The sequence below is a fragment of the Phyllobates terribilis genome, unplaced genomic scaffold (genome assembly GCF_046119375.1).
Source record: "Phyllobates terribilis strain yellow unplaced genomic scaffold, ASM4611937v1 Scaffold_4__5_contigs__length_816908805, whole genome shotgun sequence".
In the NCBI taxonomy this organism is placed as follows: Eukaryota; Metazoa; Chordata; class Amphibia; order Anura; family Dendrobatidae; genus Phyllobates; species Phyllobates terribilis.
In genome coordinates, this window is record NW_027362764.1 from 600542942 (window position 1) to 600561739 (window position 18798).

An 18798-nucleotide genomic window follows, 5' to 3' on the forward strand; every position below is an offset into this window, starting at 1 on the left:
CACTCTTGGCATTCTCTTGATGAGCTTCAAGAGGTAGTCACCGGAAATGGTTTTCACTTCACAGGTGTGCCCTGTCAGGTTTAATAAGTGGGATTTCTTGCCTTATAAATGGGGTTGGGACCATCAGTTGTGTTGTGCAGAAGTCAGGTGGATACACAGCTGATAGTCCTACTGAATAGACTGTTAGCTGCTTTTTACTTGCCATAATACAAATTCTAACTACAGAAAAACGAGTGGCCATCATTACTTTAAGAAATGAAGGTCAGTCAGTCCGAAAAATTGGGAAAACTTTGAAAGTGTCCCCAAGTGCAGTTGGAAAAACCATCAATCCCTACTAAGAAACTGACTCACATGAGGACCGCCCCAGGAAAGGAAGACCAAGAGTCACCTCTGTTTCTGAGGATAAGTTTATCTTAGTCACCAGCCTCAGAAATCGCAGGTTAACAGCAGCTCAGATTAGAAACCAGGTCAATGCCACACAGAGTTCTTAGCAGCAGACACATCTCTACAACAACTGTTAAGAGGAGACTTTGTGCAGCAACCCTTCATGGTAAAATAGCTGCTAGGAAACCACTGCTAAGGACAGGCAACGAGCAGAAAAGACTTGTTTGGGCTAAAGAACACAAGGAATGGACATTAGACCAGTGGAAATCTGAGCTTTGGTCTGAGGAGTCCAAATTTGAGATCTTTGGTTCCAACCACCGTGTCTTTGTGCGACGCAGAAAAGGTGAACGGATGGACTCTACATGCCTGGTTCCCACCGTGAAGCATGGAGGAGGAGGTGTGATGGTGTGGGGGTGCTTTGCTGGTGACACTTTTAGGCATTTATTCAAAATTGAAGGCATACTGAACCAGCATGGCTACCACAGCATCTTGCAGCGGCATGCTATTCCATCCGGTTTGTGTTTAGTTGGACCATCATTTATTTTTCAACAGAACAATGACCCCAAACACACCTCCAGGCTGTGTAAGGACTATTTGACCAAGAGGGAGAGTGATGGGGTGCTACGCCAGATGACCTGGCCTCCACAGTCACCAGATGTGAACCCAATCGAAATGGTTTGGGGTGAGCGGGACCGCAGAGTGAAGGCAAAAGGGCCAACAAGTGCTAAGCATCTCTGGGAACTCCTTCAAGATTGTTGGAAGACCATTTCCGGTGACTACCTCTTGAAGCTCATCAAGAGAATGCCAAGAGTGTGCAAAGCAGTCATCAAAGCAAAATGTGGCTACTCGGAAGAACCTAGAATATAAGACATATTTTCAGTTGTATCACACTTTTTTGCTAAGTATATAATTCCACATGTGTTAATTCATAGTTTTGATGCCTTCAGTGTGAATGTACAATTTTCATAGTCATGAAAATACAGAAAAATCTTTAAATGAGAAGGTGTGTCTAAACTTTTGGTCTGTACTGTATAACATAACTTTTCAGTCGTAATAATAACATTGATATTAAAACAAATATAATATGATCAATATTTAACAATACTGTATAAAATAAATGTAACATTCATTTAGAGTCAAAAAGTAAAATGTATTGCATGCCCAGTATAGGTAAGAGGCCAAAAAAATATCGTAAAGACCAGTCACTTGCTAAAAAAAAGTACGGAATTGAATATCTTGTAAAAATCCTGACTTCCCTTCATTCAGCCGCTTTTTTTTCCATTTTGCGCTGCTCCATTGCATATATATTCATGTTTATTACTTTTGGAGCACAGTATGTGAATTCTCTGCTTGTAGTGCAACTGGGCATTTCTTCAGTCTTCTCTGGAGGCATGCACATTCACCCCTCCCTCCCAGATGCTGCCCATCACAGCTTCAGCAGCCTGTAAGAGTGTTAGATCAGCTGCCAAGCTGTGACTGGTAGCATCTGAGGAAAGGGCAAAAGTGCACACCTCAGTGAAAACTAAGAAAATGCACAATTGCACTACAAGCAGAGATTTCACATATTGCACTCCGAGAGTGATAAATGTGAATATTTCTGTGTACATACTGAACTTCACACTAGGCCATGTTCCCATGTATCTTAATGCTACGTTTCATCTGCTGTGTTTTTTTTTTTGTGAGGAAAGCCTACTGTCTTTAAAGCTAAGCTGTCATCAGGATTTTGCTAACTAACCAACAGTTTCAGGTGGGCGCCGTTAGGCTATGTTCTCACACGTTGGTTTTTTTTCTGCAGCTAAATTTGCTGCAAATCTGCTGACAACCTTTCTCTGGCAGGAAAACAGCTGCGTCAAAAAAGCAGGTTTTCCTGCATTTTTTGCTGTGTTTTTTTCACTGTCCTTCTGTCTCTATTTAGGCATGTACATAAAGTTCTGTGAAAAAAAGAATCCCATTCAATTTTGCCATCAAAAACGCTGCAAATAAGCAGCAAAAACGCAGGTGCGTTTTTTGCTGCATTTTTGGTGCGTATTTGCAACATTTTTTTCACCACAGACTACTTCCTATGGGTGAAAAAACGCTGCAAAAACGCTGAAAGAAGTGACATGCTCTATTTTCCAAATACGCAAGCAAGTCAGAAAACACGCAGCAAACAAAAAGCAACATGTGTGAACAGAGAATGCTGGTTTCTCATACACTTTGCTGGTACTGCAAGACGCAGATGAAAATTTGCATAAAAGTCTGCTGCAAAATATGCAGCAAAACACAGTATGTGTGAACATAGCCTTACACTGATTAAAATGATACCTGGGTTGATTAAATCCGTCCTGTGGTTCTTGTTTAATCTTTGATTTCAGTATGGAGATAATGATATGCTCGTGCTCCAGGGCGGGTCTTTATTTGGTGCTCTGTTCTTAGAGTCATGCTTATGGGATTAAATGACAGGTCACTGATTACTATTGCTTGTAAGGTTATGGACAGCTGCAGAAAAATACAGCACTTTCGTACTTCTGTAGATGGCCTAAAAATGTAACCTGTATCCCAGTGTTTAGCTAACAAAATACTGCTTGAGGGCATTTGTCCGAGTCTTCCTTGATGTACATTCACTCAATCACAAGCAACTCACACAGGATGAGCTTTTCTTTAGTTCTCTCAAGTTCACTACATTTTGATTGATTAATACAGACGACCTCTGAAAAAGAAACATTAAAGATGAAACTCTAGAAAAAAAACTCAAGACTCAGATACATACAGAGGTAGAGTAGAGAATCTGAGTTTTATTTATATTAGGGCTTGGAGAGAGCTGTAATACAAATGGTTTAACGTGTAGATGTGCCATATATCTACTCCTATGTGTGTATGTGTGCATGCGTGTATGTATGTACAGGTGCATTAACAGAAATAAACACTTGAAATAGATCACTGTTTGTAATGACTCTATATAATATATGAGTTTCACTTTTTTGTATTGAAGAACTGAAATAAATTAACTTTTTGGTGATATTCTAATTTTGTGAGATGCACATGTATGTATGTATGTATGTGACCCCTGATGAAGCAGTTGTGAAATATGTGTCAGGTGTGTTTGCTGCACGAGTGGTTACTCTCTGATACTCTAGCCATGTATTCTATTTTACTTCCAGTTTTAGGAAATTACTATCTTTTTTGGCACACCAAGTTAAATAATTTATTATGTGTACCTAACTTTGAATTAAGAATTCATTATTCCCTTTATTTGCAAAGATTACATTTATTTTCTTGTATTTTATGCTCTTTTTGTGATCTGTACAAATTATTTCTAATTTTTCTGTTAATTTGTTTAATATTATAGTTAATTTTTCGTATCCTCAGGATAACTGTATACCACTTACCTTTGAGTATATGGCCTCTGACAACATATGGAACGCATTCTCAATATTGATATTTTCTTTAGCACTTGTCTCAAAAAATGGTATACCATATTCCCAAGCCAACTAGAAAAAAAACAACCTGTTAGGCGGCAACTGTGCATTGTGTGAATATGTGAAATAGCAATTGTTATGGTTAATTTTTAATACCTAGATATCATTATTAATTTAGATAAAACAATCTATTCCATGAGGCCTCTGCTTGAGTGTTTTAAGACATACATTGTGAAATGTCTGACCTAAGATACTGGTTTCCTGTGAAGTCTGAGAAAGTTTTTACGTTGGGCAAAGGGAAATGTGTTTGTTACTGATAAGCTATTTCAGTTGTCTGTTCAGTTGTATGTAACAATGAAGTTCCGCTTTTTGTCTAGCTAATAAATTGGTGAGTCTATGTTGCCACACCAGAAGACGCTACTTGCTGACAATGAATGTCACATGTATTCTGTCTCTCTCCCTTCATCGATGAAGTATCTTAATTTGAATCTCACTGGCAATGTGAAGACCCTTTGCTGTCTAAACCAAAGTTCTCCTTAGACCAAAGAGGGTCTCCTTAACAGTACATGGTGACGAAACCCGGGATTGTCATAACCGGACCTCCTCTGGACCCGTCAACAAGGATCTCTCTGGTAATTACTGAATGAAATCCGCGGTAAGTAATCCCTTGTATTACTACTAATTCAGTACTACCTAGAGGACTCCAGGATGGGTAATTGGTGGTCCTAACAAGACAATCATTTTTTTGAACCCTTGCCAGTGATTGATTTTGTTGTCTTATATGTTTCAATGTGGTTTTTAGTTTTTAATTGACGATTGAATGACGGTTGAATGATAATTGAATGAAGTGACGAGTAATCAACCTTGCCCAGCGTGTCGGGATTAGGCACCTCTGCAGTTCTTCTGTATATTTCAGGAGTCAGAGGATTGTTTTATGTTGTTTGTTTTGTCTACGTCATAAATGTCTGTTATGATCTTGTAAACTATGAGGATCCTTGAATGTGGGACTGAATGATTTTTGATTGACCAATAAGGGACTACGGTCTCTGCTTGATAAGGGATCCCGTTAGGTGTGTCCTTCACATGTGGTGGAGAGGAAAATTGGTCCGTAAGAGGATCAGGGAAGTGTGATTGCCTATAACAGAGGAATCCTTCACGGTAAGGTAGTACTCTGAGGGTATTGAATTCCCCTGTAAATTGATAAGGGCACCCTCAAGAAAGGGGTAACTGAATGCAGTTTTTAGCCCGAATACAGCAGGGGGATTAATATCAGCGATTGTGCAGTGTACATTGAATGATTGACGTATTGTTAAAAGTCGTTTTTGATGAATCAGAATCGTTGTCCTCAGTGTCTGTGTTCTGTTTTGTGTAAGCTCAAGAGAGGGAAAACCATAGTAGCTGAAGTTCTTGCTTAGCCTGTATACCCAGACTGGGAAACATATAGTATAAAAAGTAACACTTGGTGGAGAATACGGGCAGGATCAGATCCGTCTTTCGAGGATCAGAGGAGACTGGGACGGGATCAAATTTAGAGTCTGAGAGGCTCTAGGTGTGCTGAAGAGAGTTCTGCGGTAACTCTGGCACCGTGGTTGCAGTCATGGGGACTGGCAACAGTAAGGAATTGACTAACCTAAAGGGAGAGGCCCCAGTTCCAGAATGTGAGATAGTGGAGAGACTGAAAGGGAAAGAAGCAGTAGAAGGATGTGAAATAATATTGAGGAAATTTGGTATGGGAAAGTGGGGAAATTTGGAAGAGAAGGAATGGGAGAACTATATCTGCAATCGGGAAGGATGGTTGAAAGATAAAAACAAACTAGAGCAGGCTAGGATGTGGTTAGAAGTAGCAAAACGTCTCTCAATGAGTGAACATAAATCAGAGGAAACCAGGCATGGAAAGGTCTATGCAATCTATGATAGTTTGAAAAACTCTCAGACCCCTGTAGCCTCTGTACCTGATGTAAATTCTGCATCCCCTTCAGCACCACCGCCTTATGCTGGGTCAATGGGATGGACTTGCAGACATTGTGGTCATCAGAATCCCCCTGGGGTTAATTGTTGCAGGTCCTGTGGGTCTTCACACCCAGGGACAACACCCAGGGTGCCTCTGTTCCCTATGAGGACCACTAGTCATGTACAGTTTCAACCTCCTAGGATGGTTGATAATGTTCCGGTACTCGATCCCCCCCAAGTATGGCCAATAGAAACATATCGGCCTTGGTCCCCCAGTGAACGTATTGCCCTCGCTACACAGCTCCCAGATCCCCGAAAAACCTCCTTAACATTCAGAATGCGCCTCCAGGGTGTTCAGGAGGCATAACGGGCCACATGGGATGATCTAGTTTCTGGCATTCTGCAGAAAGGCAGTGACCCCTTACTTATGGAAATTACTCAGATGCTGCCAGGCCAGGAACCAGCCATTAAAAATACATCAGAGTCGGGTTGGGTGTTTATACAAAGGATGCAAAACTGGGCACGGGCAGAGCAGGATAAAAAACAAGACCTGTTACAAACTGTAGTACAGGATAAGGCTCAGTCAGTCTCAGAATATGCCTCTGTATTAGAACAAACATGGTTGGATTTTGGATATGAGCATAATGATAAGGATCGCAGATTATTGTTGCAGTGTTTTATGAATGGTCTTATACCTACGGTTCAGACTGCAGTACGCACTAGTCGCCCGGAGTGGCGCAATATGCAATGGGTTGATTTAAAGGAAATAGCCCAAGGTGCTGAACTAGAAAGCAAGTCAAAGAAAAGGGTTAACTTGGCTCCTGTGCAGCCCAGGAAGGGAAGATGGGGAGGGAGAGGAGGAAGTAACCACCAAGGGGGAAATAGAGATTACAGCAATGTAGAATGTTGGTCTTGCCGGCAAAAAGGACAGCTATCCATCAAATGTCCCGCAAAATCAACAGCCACTGCCCAGCCCCCTCCATAGGAAACTGGCAATCCAGATGTCTCCCTCTGCCCCGTTGTCACCCCCAAGGGACCCACACTCACTGTTCCCGTATCTCTGGGGAAGGGACAAACTATTTCATTCATGGTAGACACTGGGGAAGCCCATACAGTATTAATGCAAGAACATGTTCCAGAGGACATTTTGTCCCCCGACTATGTGACTTGTGAAGGGGTAGAGGGACGACTTACTAAATTACAAATGACTCATCCTCTCCGGTTAAATTTGCATGACTCGATTTCAATTGTAACCCAAGTTTTAGTTTCCCCTGATGTGCCTTTTAATTTGTTGGGAACAGATGTGTTGCAGAAAATTGGGGCCTGCATAGAATTCACTCCAAATGGCCCCAAGATGACCACCCCCCTGGATGATGACACATTGTGTAGTCTTCTGTCCCTAACAATTCCCACAGTTCTAGACAATACAGACTCTAAACCTCATTCCCATCCTGTTTGGCTTGAGGATATACCCAGTCAATTGTGGGCATGTAGCAAACTTGATGTGGGAAAACTACCCATCCCTCCGGTGACTGTAAAACTTAAACCAGGTGCCCAACCCCCCTGTATAAAGCAGTATCCTTTAAGTGCTGCTCAGGATGCAGCAATACATGAGAATGTCCAGGAGCTTTTGTTAAGAGGTCTAGTTATTCCGATAACCTCCCCATTTAACACTCCCCTGTATCCAGTCAAAAAGAAAACCCCACCTGGACAACCAGTAGCCTATCATATGGTACATGATCTTCGGGCAGTTAATGCAGTAACTATAGTGGATACTCCACTTGTACCCAACCCCCATACTCTCCTGAATCAGGTCCCCTCCACAGACACCTGTTTCTCAGTGATTGATCTGGCCAATGCTTTTTTCTCTGTCTTCTTGTCCATGGAGTGTACCTCTTATTTTGCCTTCACCCACAGAGGTGCTCAGTATGCATGGGCAGTCCTTCCTCAGGGAGCTGCTAACTCCCCCTCCTTATTTTCCACATCCCTAAAGACTGTACTCGATAACTGGTGCCCCTTTGATTCATCCACCATACTCTTACAATATGTGGATGACCTTCTCCTTTGCTGCACCACTGACCAGATATGCCACAATGAATCTCAATCTCTGCTGATATTCTTAGCAGAAAATGGGTGCAAAGCTTCAAAAGATAAACTCCAATTGTGCAAGTCCACAGTCACTTTCCTTGGGCATTGCCTGTCTCCAGGCATTAAGCATCTAAGCTAAGTGAGGATTGAGGCTATATTAAAAATACCCCTTCCAAGATCTACCAAGTCCCTTCAGGCATTCGTGGGCCTAGTCCAGTACTGCCGTCTCTGGATACGAAATGCCTCTAGTATTATGGCCCCATTGTTCCAATGCCTCAAAACTGAGCCTTTCACCATTAATTCTGAGGCTATTGATGCATTTCACACCCTCAAGCTCACTCTCTCTGCCTCACCAGCTCTAGGTATACAGAATTATGACAAGTTTTTTACTTTGTACTGCCACGAACAGGCTGGACATGCGTCTGGTGTCCTTACCCAAGAACATGGTGGTAGGCAGCGCCCTCTAGGGTATTACTCTGTAACCCTTGATCCAGTCATTATGGGTTCTCCTACTTGCGTTGGAGCTGTGGCAGCGGCTTCAGAACTTGTTAAAAAGACAGAGGACATAGTGTTAGGAAGCCCCCTAACACTTCAAGTTCCTCATGCTGTATCTGAAATACTTCAACAGGCTCAGACCCGTCACCTCTCAGCATCAAGGTTGACAAAATATGAAGTCTCACTCCTTACACCTCCCCATATAACTATCAAATGCTGTAATGTTCTAAATCCAGCTACACTACTTCCAGTGGATTTAGAAAAGGGAGGAAAGTATCAGAATGTGGAAGAGGGAGAGACCATGAGCCAAGATTTGCCCCTGTTTTTCAAATTAGCAGATGAGGAAGCTCAATTTGCTATGGCACATGAACATGATTGTCAGGCATTGATGGAAGCTGAAATAAAGGGCTTGGTAAATATTACTGATGTACCACTCACTAACCCCTCTGCTGAGTATTTTGTAGATGGTTCCAGAGCTTGGGACAGTGAACAAGGACAATTCATCACCGGGTATGCAGTAGTCCACAATGGTAAGGCAGTGATACAAGAACCACTCCCCTCCAACTGTTCTGCGCAAGAGGTAGAGCTTAAAGCACTCGCTGCAGCATGTAATCTGGGAAAAGGTAAAGAAATTAATGTATTTTCTGACTCGCAATATGCTTATGGTGTTGCACATGACTTTGGCGCCATTTGGCGAAGCTGTAATTTCTTGACCTCTGCTGGCAAACCTATAAGGAATGCACAAGCGGTAGAGCAGCTACTCACAGCACTCACCCTTCCCCGAAGGGCAGCCATAGTCAAAGTGTCAGCACACACTCGGGAACAAACTCCCCTTGCAGTAGGGAATGATTTGGCCGACCAGGCGGCTAAGGAAGCAGCACGATTACCTCTGACAGAGATACTGGCTATCGCAAGTGCGGGAACCCCAGGAGACTCAGAGTCAGGGAGTGAAGGAAGCCCCCTTTCAAATAAGGAGACATCCCCTGCACCGGTCCCAGTGGCCGTGGACCTCGAACTACTGCAGGTCTTCCAGACCCAGGCTCCTCCCCACGAGCAGAATGCATGGGTCAAAGCGGGCGCTGTACAGTCAGTGTCAGGGGTATGGCAAGTAAATAAACGTATTTGCCTTCCACGCTGCCTGTTCCCCATGATGGCTGCCCTTGCACATTCTCTGGTGCATAACTCAAAGGGTGTTATGTGTGCAGTGGTGCTACAAAACTGGTGTGCCCCAGGGTTCCCGAATATGGCTGCAAAGTATCTTCAAGAATGTCTAGTTTGTGCAAAACATAACCCTGGTAGGCCTATTCGAGTCCCACGGAAATGCACACCAAAACCAGATTACCCATTTCAGAGACTGCAGGTGGACTACATACAGCTACCTAAGGTGGGTAATTATGAATACGCCCTGGTATGCATTGACCTTTTCTCTAGGCGGCCAGAAGCTTGGGCAGTGACTAAAGCAAACACAAAAACTACTGCTAAAAAATTGATCAGTGAGGTGGTTTGTAGATATGGGGTGCCCGAAACTATAGAAAGTGACAGAGGAACCCACTTTATTGGGGAACTAATGAAACAAATCATGGTCACTCTTGGGATAGAACAGGCTTTCCATGTTCCCTATCATCCACAAAGTAGTGGGAAGGTGGAACGTCTCAATGGTACCTTGAAGCTAAAAATTCAAAAGTGCATGGAAGAAACACACTTGTCCTGGGTAGATTGTTTGCCCATAGCATTGTATTCAGTGAGGACCGCCCCAAGGGGGAGGGAGAAGCTGTCCCCATATGAAATACTGTTTGGTAGTGTCCCTAAGACAGGGTTGTATTTCCCACAGCAGCTGCAGGCCTCCTATGGTTCTCTCACTGAATATGTTCTGGAGTTGCATAAACATTTGACTGTTATTCATAATCGTGTTCTTTCCTCTATCCCAGACCCCAATTGCCTCAGCGGCTCTCACACTTTTGTACCAGGAGACTGGGTCGTGGTAAAAAGAGACATATGAGGAGACCACTGGAGCCCAGATACAGTGAACCATTCCAAGTGCTGTTAACCACTGCCACTTCGGTCAAGCTTCAAGGCAAGGACACTTGGATCCGCGCCAGCCATTGTAAAGAAATTTTTGAACCCCAGCAGCAGCAAAGAGGATGACCCTGTTTGTTTGGACTATGGTGATAGCAACCATACCCTTTGCCCTAACTCTCCATGAAGTACTTAAAGAGAACTGGGATAACAAACTGATAAAGCATCACCAAGTCTTACTCCAAGACATGAACTCTAATGACCATCCTAAGAACTGTTGGATATGCACCCATAGTCAAATATCCTCCAATACTATGCCTTACTTAGCTATTCCAGTGACTTTGAATGAAATGTTTTACTTAAGTAACCACACTTTTCCTATTAGATTAAGAACAACAAAGAAAAATAAGGCTGTAGGTCTAACTGTAGCTGCTTGGGTGACTGAGCCATGGTTGAGGTGGTCCACCTCTAAGTCAGACTGGAATGCCTTGGGCGACCAGTCGTGTCGACCTCTCCTGTTATCCGAACTTTACCTCTTGCAGCTGTATTCAGATAAAATCCAGAGGGTTTCCTTTCTCTACAGCTGACTATTCAGAGTGTAATGGATCTGCTACCACTACTACGCAGTGTATAGCGGTTGATGCCACTCTCAATCCTAAGCTTCACTGTGTAAATGTCACCTTGCAAAATCTAATATCAGGTTTTACTTCAAATGACACTCAGTATCAGGAAAGAATTATGGAAAAATTAAGCACCACCTTGTTATCTAAATGGATTGCTAGTTTGTTCAACAACACTGTTGTTGGAGTACCAGAGAGTTTATATATTGTATGTGGACATCAGGCTTACAAGTGGTTACCCAACAATTTCACAGGAGTTTGCACACTGGCCTTTCTGACATCTTCTATTTTTATAGTACCACACACAAGATTAGATATTAAAGCAATCTCGCTACACACACTGTACAGACGAGCTGCAGACGACAAGCCCAGACCAAATGGTAAACCACATCTTGTAGAAATGGGGGAGCTAATACATTTTTTAGTGTTTTATTCATTTACCCATTCATAATGCAAATGTGGGATAAGTTGGTTGAGGCAACTGATTATCTAGATGACCAGATCTTCCAGATTCTTGACATTCTCAATACATCTAATATTGTACAGAAACAACTAATTGCAGTTACTAACCAACACACCATAGTGCTAGATTACTTGACTGCTAGAGAGGGCGGGATGTGTCAGATAATAGGTCCTACCTGTTGCCACTACATAGACCTTGCAGGAAATTTCCAGGTAAAGACCAAGATAGAGATAGTTAGAGAAATGAGGGATGCGTGGCTCCAAGAACATCATGTCAACAAAGATTCCTGGTGGAGCGACACTTTCTCATTTCTTAATTCTGTCAATTGGTTCAAGGATATAGGTGGATGGCTAATGGGTATCCTACAAGGTATTCTACAAATAGGAATTTTGATATTACTAGTGTATATAGTTGCCAGGATTAGTATATTTGCTATTAAGAGACAATGCAAGAAAACACGTAAGATTAAGCATCACAGGCCTGCAAAATATAATGCCACTTCTCCTATAATCATACATGATGAGACTTACAAGCAAGATATTTGTCGGTGAACGGGATTCGTCCCCTCCAGGCTTTTATAGTATGGGGAAGTAGCTGATGAAAAAATTGTTTTGTAAAATAATAAAAAGGGAGGAATTGTTATGGTTAATTTTTAATACCTAGATATAATTATTAATTTAGATAAAACAATCTATTCCATGAAGCTTCTGGTTGAGTGTTTTAAGACATACATTGTGAAATGTCTGATCTAAGATACTGGTTTCCTGTGAAGTCTGAGAAAGTTTTTACGTTGGGCAAAGGGAAATGTGTTGGTTACTGATAAGCTATTTCAGTTGTATGTAACAATGACGTTCCTCTTTTTGTCTAGCTAATAAATTGGTGAGTCTATGTTGCCACACCAGAAGACGCTACTTGCTGACAATGAATGTCACATGTATTCTGTCTCTCTCCCTTCATCGATGAAGTATCTTAATTTGAATCTCACTGGCAATGTGAAGACCCTTTGCTGTCTAAACCAAAGTTCTCCTTAAACCAAAGAGGGTCTCCATAACACAATACATACACTTTATACAGGAATTATATGCTGTAGATGGCAAATAATGGGTAGATATGCAGATCATGCATAACTGTTGAATTACTTTTAGTAAGGAAATATCAGTTAATTATGCTGGGTAAGGGACATTTCAGAAACTTTTTACAGGGGTCAGCTCAAAATGCAGCTTCAGGAGCACCCCACCCCCTGTCCCAGCTTCCTGCTTTGCCAGGGGTGTTTGCTCCTAGAGACTGACAGTTCAGACTAGCAGCAGGGTCATGCAGCTGGTCTGAACTGTTCTCACTCTAAGGCTATGTTCACACATTGGGTTTTTCAGCGTTTTTTGCTGCAGATTTTTATGCAAATTTTCAGCTGTGTTTTGAAGTACCAGCAAGGTCTATGAGAAACCAGAAATCTCTGTTCCCACATCTTTTTTTTTGTTGCGTATTTTGTGCCTTGGTTGTGTTTTTGGAAAATAGAACATGCCACTTCTTTCAGCGTTTGTCACCCATTGGAAGTAATGGGTGGTGAAAAAAGCACTGAAAAAACCATCATGTGTGAACATAGCTATCAGGTTTTTAGTGAAAATAAGCAAGTACAACAGTATGTGAAACACATTTATTTTCGTGATTTTACTATCTTGTCTTGGTCACTGAGATGGTTGTTTGTATTATGAGAGTTTAATTAAATTAGTGTTGTGTACAGTTTAAATATTAGCTGAGCTACGTGTCAGATTGAACATTATCTGTGGCCCAGTGAGGTGTGAAATTGATCAATGCCTGAGCAACTGAATGGCAGACCATAGTGTGAAAGTAAATAGTGTCCTACAAACTCAATGCATTGCCAGTGTCTAAACTATTCCTGAACAATTCACCTCCCCCACTATGCCAAAACCAGAATGAGATTTTTTTTCCACAGAACTTTATGTACATGCATAAATAGAGACAGAAGGACAGTGCAAAAACGCTGAAAAAACGCACATAAACCGCAGCAAAACCTGCGTTTTTGACACAGCTGTTTTTCTGCCAAAGTCGGGTTTTGCTGCAGATTTGTGAAGCTGAAAAAATCCAACATGTGAGAGCATAGCCTTAGTATTTGGTCAGTATTTTCAGAGTGGCGCAAGCAGGCAGTAAAGCACTGTGCCTGCTCGCTGAGCCATGCACTTCTTGCCTAGAAAAGAACCTTGTCTCCTGCCTAATATAGTTTATATCAAGCCTGGACAAATCTTTACAAAGTCCAGGAACCAGCTGCAAAAGCCACCAATTGTTCTAGGGCATATCAATACAACCAATTTAAAGGATGACTGATGCTCAAAATTGCAGAAATGTGTAACGCCCGTCATCCACATCCTTTCATTTTTTTTGCACTTCAGTCATCAGCACAGAGCTTTCTTCAGCGGTGGCACCAGTGATCCCCCAGTCTACTCTCTTAAAGGGTTGTTCCAGTTTTAGAAAACACTTATTCACCAGCAGCAGTATGTTTTAAGACAAACAGTGCTTTGCTCACCCTCCCTCAGGTCCAGCGCTTCGTTTCCGCCGCTGTTCCCAGTGACCGCTATTGTCTGCAGCACTGAAATCACATCGGCAGCGCTGCAACCAAAACCGAGCTCTGCAGCGCTGACTGAGTTGATGGCAAGAACGGCTCAGAGCTGCAGAACTCACTGATTGGTTGCTGTGCTGTCAAAATGACAGGAAGCAGCATTGGAAACTCAACACAGGACCCCGGGAGGGTGAGTAAAATTTTTTTTTTGTTTAAAGAAAAAACAAACAAAAACCTGCAGACGGGGGAACAGTTTTCTGATATTGGAAAACCGCTTTAAACAGAATCTGTCAGCAGTTTTTTACTAATCGGAGGCCAGCATGAGGTAGGGGCTGAGACACTGATTTTAGTGATGTGTCACTTTACTAGGCTGTGTGCTGTAGTTTCAATACAATGAATTTTTATCAGCAAGAGATTATCACTGGACTGGTGCTCACATAAATCCTTGTCATTCTCCGCCCCACCACTGATTAGTAGCTCACTGTCAACAGACAATGTACACAAAAGCTGTGGCGTGCACGGGGGAAGCTTTCTGAGCTCTGCTACATCTAAAAACTCTAGAAAATGATAATATATGGCACTCTTGCAGTAACTGATTCAGGTGCACAGGGAGGGTATCCAACCCATATATCATATAGAGCAGAAAAACTTGGCACTCTTTGAAAATAAGTTCTTTATTTGCATTCATATAGCGTTAAACGTTTTCGGTCCTGGTACAGACTTTTATCAGAACTGAATGCTTTAGGTATGGAACTCCCAGAAAAAGCGCTTGTGTGTGCGTCTGACGTCGCTTGAAGAGAGCGCCCTCAGGACCGAACACGTTTAACGCTGTATGAATGCAAATAAAAAGGAACTTATTTTCAACGAGTGCAAAGTTTTTCTGCTCTACATCTAAAAACTCTGATAGTTTACTGGGTGCAGCTATTCTGACACAATGTGATACGTTGCTGGAATCAGGGTCTCTTTTCCTACATTATGATGCTCTCCGATGAGGTAGCAAAAAACTGGTGATAGATACTAGAGGGAAAGTGGAAATTATTAAAGAGTAAGAACAGCCCCCCTTCCTTAGTAGTCATACACCACCTTTCAAAATTTCCATTTAGACTACACATGTCAAACTCTGGCCCGTGGGCCAAATCTGGCCCACAGGGTGGTTTTATTTGGCCCTCAACACCAGAACCACCACCCCTATGTGGGGCCATTATTCTGTATGGAGGACTACGTGGGCCCATTATTCTGTATGGAGGAATATGTGGGGCCATTATTCTGTATGGAGGACTATATGGGGCACATTGTACTGCATGGAGGACTTTGTGGGACCCATTATACAATATACCGGTTGGCCCACGACTTTGTCAAAGTTTTCAATTTTGGCCCTCTTTTGTGTTTCAGTTTGACATCCGTGATTTAGACCCTCCTCCACATATGCTTGCTGTATATAAAGAATAGGTCCATAGAATAAAGTAGTTTGAAGGAATATACTGTAAGCAGATACCAGTTGAGAAACAAAGCTTGCGCCGTTTAAAAGTAGGAAAATGCATAGCGCTCTGCACGTCTGCTGGACTTGCTGGAAAATGTAGGTAGAGCGTGAAGGCAAGAAAGTGAAGCTAGCAGGAGAGCTGTGGTAAGTAATGTTGCTGCCATACTACGGGAGGGGGGGGATACCCCACAGAATACTGAGTGCTATGGTTGTCATTAGACTGGGTGGAAGGGCTGGAAGTCAATGAATGCGATGCATACAGGGGAGTTGGGTTGTCTGACACAACGTTGTGCACGTCTGGGGTTAGTGTATGTAGGAAGGGACTGTAAACAGTGGGGGGTAAGCATTCAAGGATGTGGTCTGTATTAAAAAGGTTTGGCCTGTGGTCGGCTTTTATTTAAGATGTCTGGTGTGTGATCTGTATTCATTTTGGGGTCAGATACACTTATGCAGCAGGTTAGTGAGTGTCCTAAACAGGTGAGAAAGCAAAAAGATTTGGTATGACAGTAGGCAAACATTTAGCATAACACTTTGTGTTCCTTATTTGTTCCCAGTGGCCATGGTCACAGTGCTGGATCCCCCGTGGGGTACACTTTACCATGGGGTACTTGGCTTGAGATGGCTGAGAAACACTGTACTAAATTAGAAGAGTAGGTGCAGAGTTACTACAGCAAGATTTAGTCACACTCTGAAGATATCAGGACTGGTTCTGACATCTCCACTTCCGGCTTTAGTCTCGGCCCATGGTCAGGGATGGGGGCTCAGGGCTCTGTCTGAATGGTTCATTTTAATCTGTAATGTAGCCTCCTTCTCTGTGTCCAAGAATCTGCCATGTCAGGGGTGCTGCCTGCCCTCGTCATACCCATCACTGGTCAGGAAGCTCTTACCTGTGTCAAAACAAAGTTAGAAGTGGATCTGCCGGGATCGGTGCCGATATCTCGAGATTTCGGCAGAACTTTACTACCTTTTTCAAGCACTGACTACCTAATAATGAAAGCGCACTGCACCAAATAGAATGACTCAGATGCCAAAAGAAAAGTAAGGACAATAAATACATTTTCTTTTTTAAAATCAAACTTTCCAAGCTCTGTCTGAACATTAGGAACTAGAGTAAAAGTTCCCAGGTATACATGTGGGCGTATGAATCTCCGCATTTCATTCATCTCAACAGGAAACACTTTTGTCCGTGATGACTGAACATGCGGCAGTGCTCATTACTACGGGAATGATAATAATGGGAATGATAATGCTCTGCTGCTGTGAGGCTAAGCAGACACAGTCCAGCATTGACACAGAGGCCGGCGTCCAGCTAGGTCACTATGGTACCGTACTGTACAGGTCACTTTTGTACAGAGAAAGGTTAATGATAAGATGTCAACGTGTCCTTTCAGTTTTACGTTCTGAAAGCGCAATAAGAGAAATGAGATGCATTTTTCCTGTGATATTACAGCTACTGAGAGGAAAACTCATAAGCCAAACGTCACTGAGGGAGAGGCCAGGACTCATCTCAGGTCACTTACAAGCTCTTTCATTCCCTAACGCTACGACCGATTTTGACATGGGCATGTTCGAAAAGCTAAACAGCAGTTGACTAGAGACATGCGACTGGTCCAGTAGCCCAAAATCTAATTACAGGTTCTCTTTAAATTCCGATTGCCTGCAGCCACCACTTTTGGGAATGTGCTACTTACTAATTTAAAAGGTGGCAGGCTGCACTGCAGTATCCTTCTTTACCTGGATCCTTGAAAGCAGGTATCTGTGTGGCCTTGATGGTGGCCCTGGCAGCAGGTAGTCAGAGTCCATGCACAGAGCTGTGCACTGTTCACACATGAAACAAGGGAGCCAGGGAACCAACCAAGTACTGCATGCCCTGCTCTTCCTACAGAGACTTATCTAGTGTGTATGGACTACTAAGGGCAACTGACAAATGCACCATTGTAACATACTCACCTGCTCAGGCTCCTTCCAATGTTAGATGTCCCCTCTTTGCTGTGGGCAACACTGACAGGATAAGGGGGAAGTGGGTCTCAATCTGCTTGGTAGCACGCACGTCACTTCTTCTGCGGAGAAGTAATCTCTCCTCCTACAATCACCAACCAGACAAGCCTCCGTAGTGATTCCCTATTACGGGGAGTGTGGACCAATGATGGGATGGGTTCGCTGCCAAAGGGGACACACTGCACCCTGTTTATACTCCCATGTGTCACCTGTCCTTTTTCAGTTATTGCATTATTATCTATGCTCCTGATGAGCGGTTTTATACTCTGGAAGGGCTCTAAATTATCCCTTTGGAGGTCTTATTGGATTTGTCACTTAAAAGATTGTCACCTCTTGTGCCTCACATCTCTTCCTGACCCTGTCTATTCCTCTCACCAGGTCTCTGGCCTCTTAATTCAGTCATAGTTCCCACTTTTCAAGCAGTTGCCAAGTTAGCTTACCATTCAACACTCAACTTGCTCCACTAGTCAGGAGCTACTCTGTGGATGCAACCCAGGGACCTCTGCAGTGAAGGATGGAGCCCTGTATAGGGGTGTATGGGTGAACTTGTGACTTGTTAAGGGGAGTGGCCACTGTCATGTTTGGCCAGGAAGTCCTGTTTCAGACAATTCAAAACAATCTCTGACTGCAGTGGTCACCTAATGCTCCAAGCCAGAAAAGGAAGCCAGGAGACAGCACTATGGAGGTGCAGAGGTCTGATAGGAGAGTACTTTTTAATTTGGCTTAAACTGTGTGCTCTCTGATGCTGCAAAAATAGGAAGCTTTGCCTCTGTAGCATCGGACGAGCGCAGGAGCAATGAAGCTGGCAGGATCCAGCAATCTGGCCAGCTTCCGAGCAGCGCTTACAAGCTTTATTGGAAAGCTTATAAATGCAGCACTCCTTGCCTAGGACACAGACTACCACTGAAAAGCTGCAGTGTCAGCAGGTAACCTCTGTGACAAACACTAATCAATAACATAAAAATTCCCTCCAGAACTGAGAGGATGTTTAACAAGTAAATTGGAAATTTGCTAGTTTTTACAACCACTTTGCAATTTTAATTATTTTTGATGAGCGAATAACTAAATGACATAATTATTGCTGCTTGAAATGACCTATAAAGGGAAGATAACTTCATTTATTTACTGTATACAGCTACATTGAAGTACGAGACACTTGCATTTATATTATATCCACTCCTAAATTAAGCACAATATAAGGGTTAGACCTGCAGTCTCACTGGGACTGCTGCATATGTCATTAGGCCGATAGTTGGGCCTGGACTAGAAGTGGTCAATCCACTGCAGAAAGAAGACAAGGTGAAAAATAAGAATAAACCGGCCTGGCCTGATTT

At 42.8% G+C, this 18798-nt stretch overlaps 1 protein-coding gene across 1 annotated transcript in view; it reads right to left on the reverse strand.

Annotated features, from left to right (window-relative positions):
• Positions 1–1311: 1311 nt before the first annotated feature.
• The window catches only part of LOC141265751 (ras-related protein Rab-8A-like), a 52857-nt gene continuing 35370 nt past the window's right edge, over positions 1312–18798 (reverse strand). Inside the window, exons 5-6 of the mRNA XM_073679214.1 lie at positions 3753–3854; positions 1312–3073 (exon numbers count right to left, since the gene is read on the reverse strand). Of these exons, the coding sequence (XP_073535315.1) occupies positions 2993–3073; positions 3753–3854 (183 nt within the window). The 3' untranslated portion in view covers positions 1312–2992. The remainder of the gene's footprint in view (positions 3074–3752; positions 3855–18798) is intronic.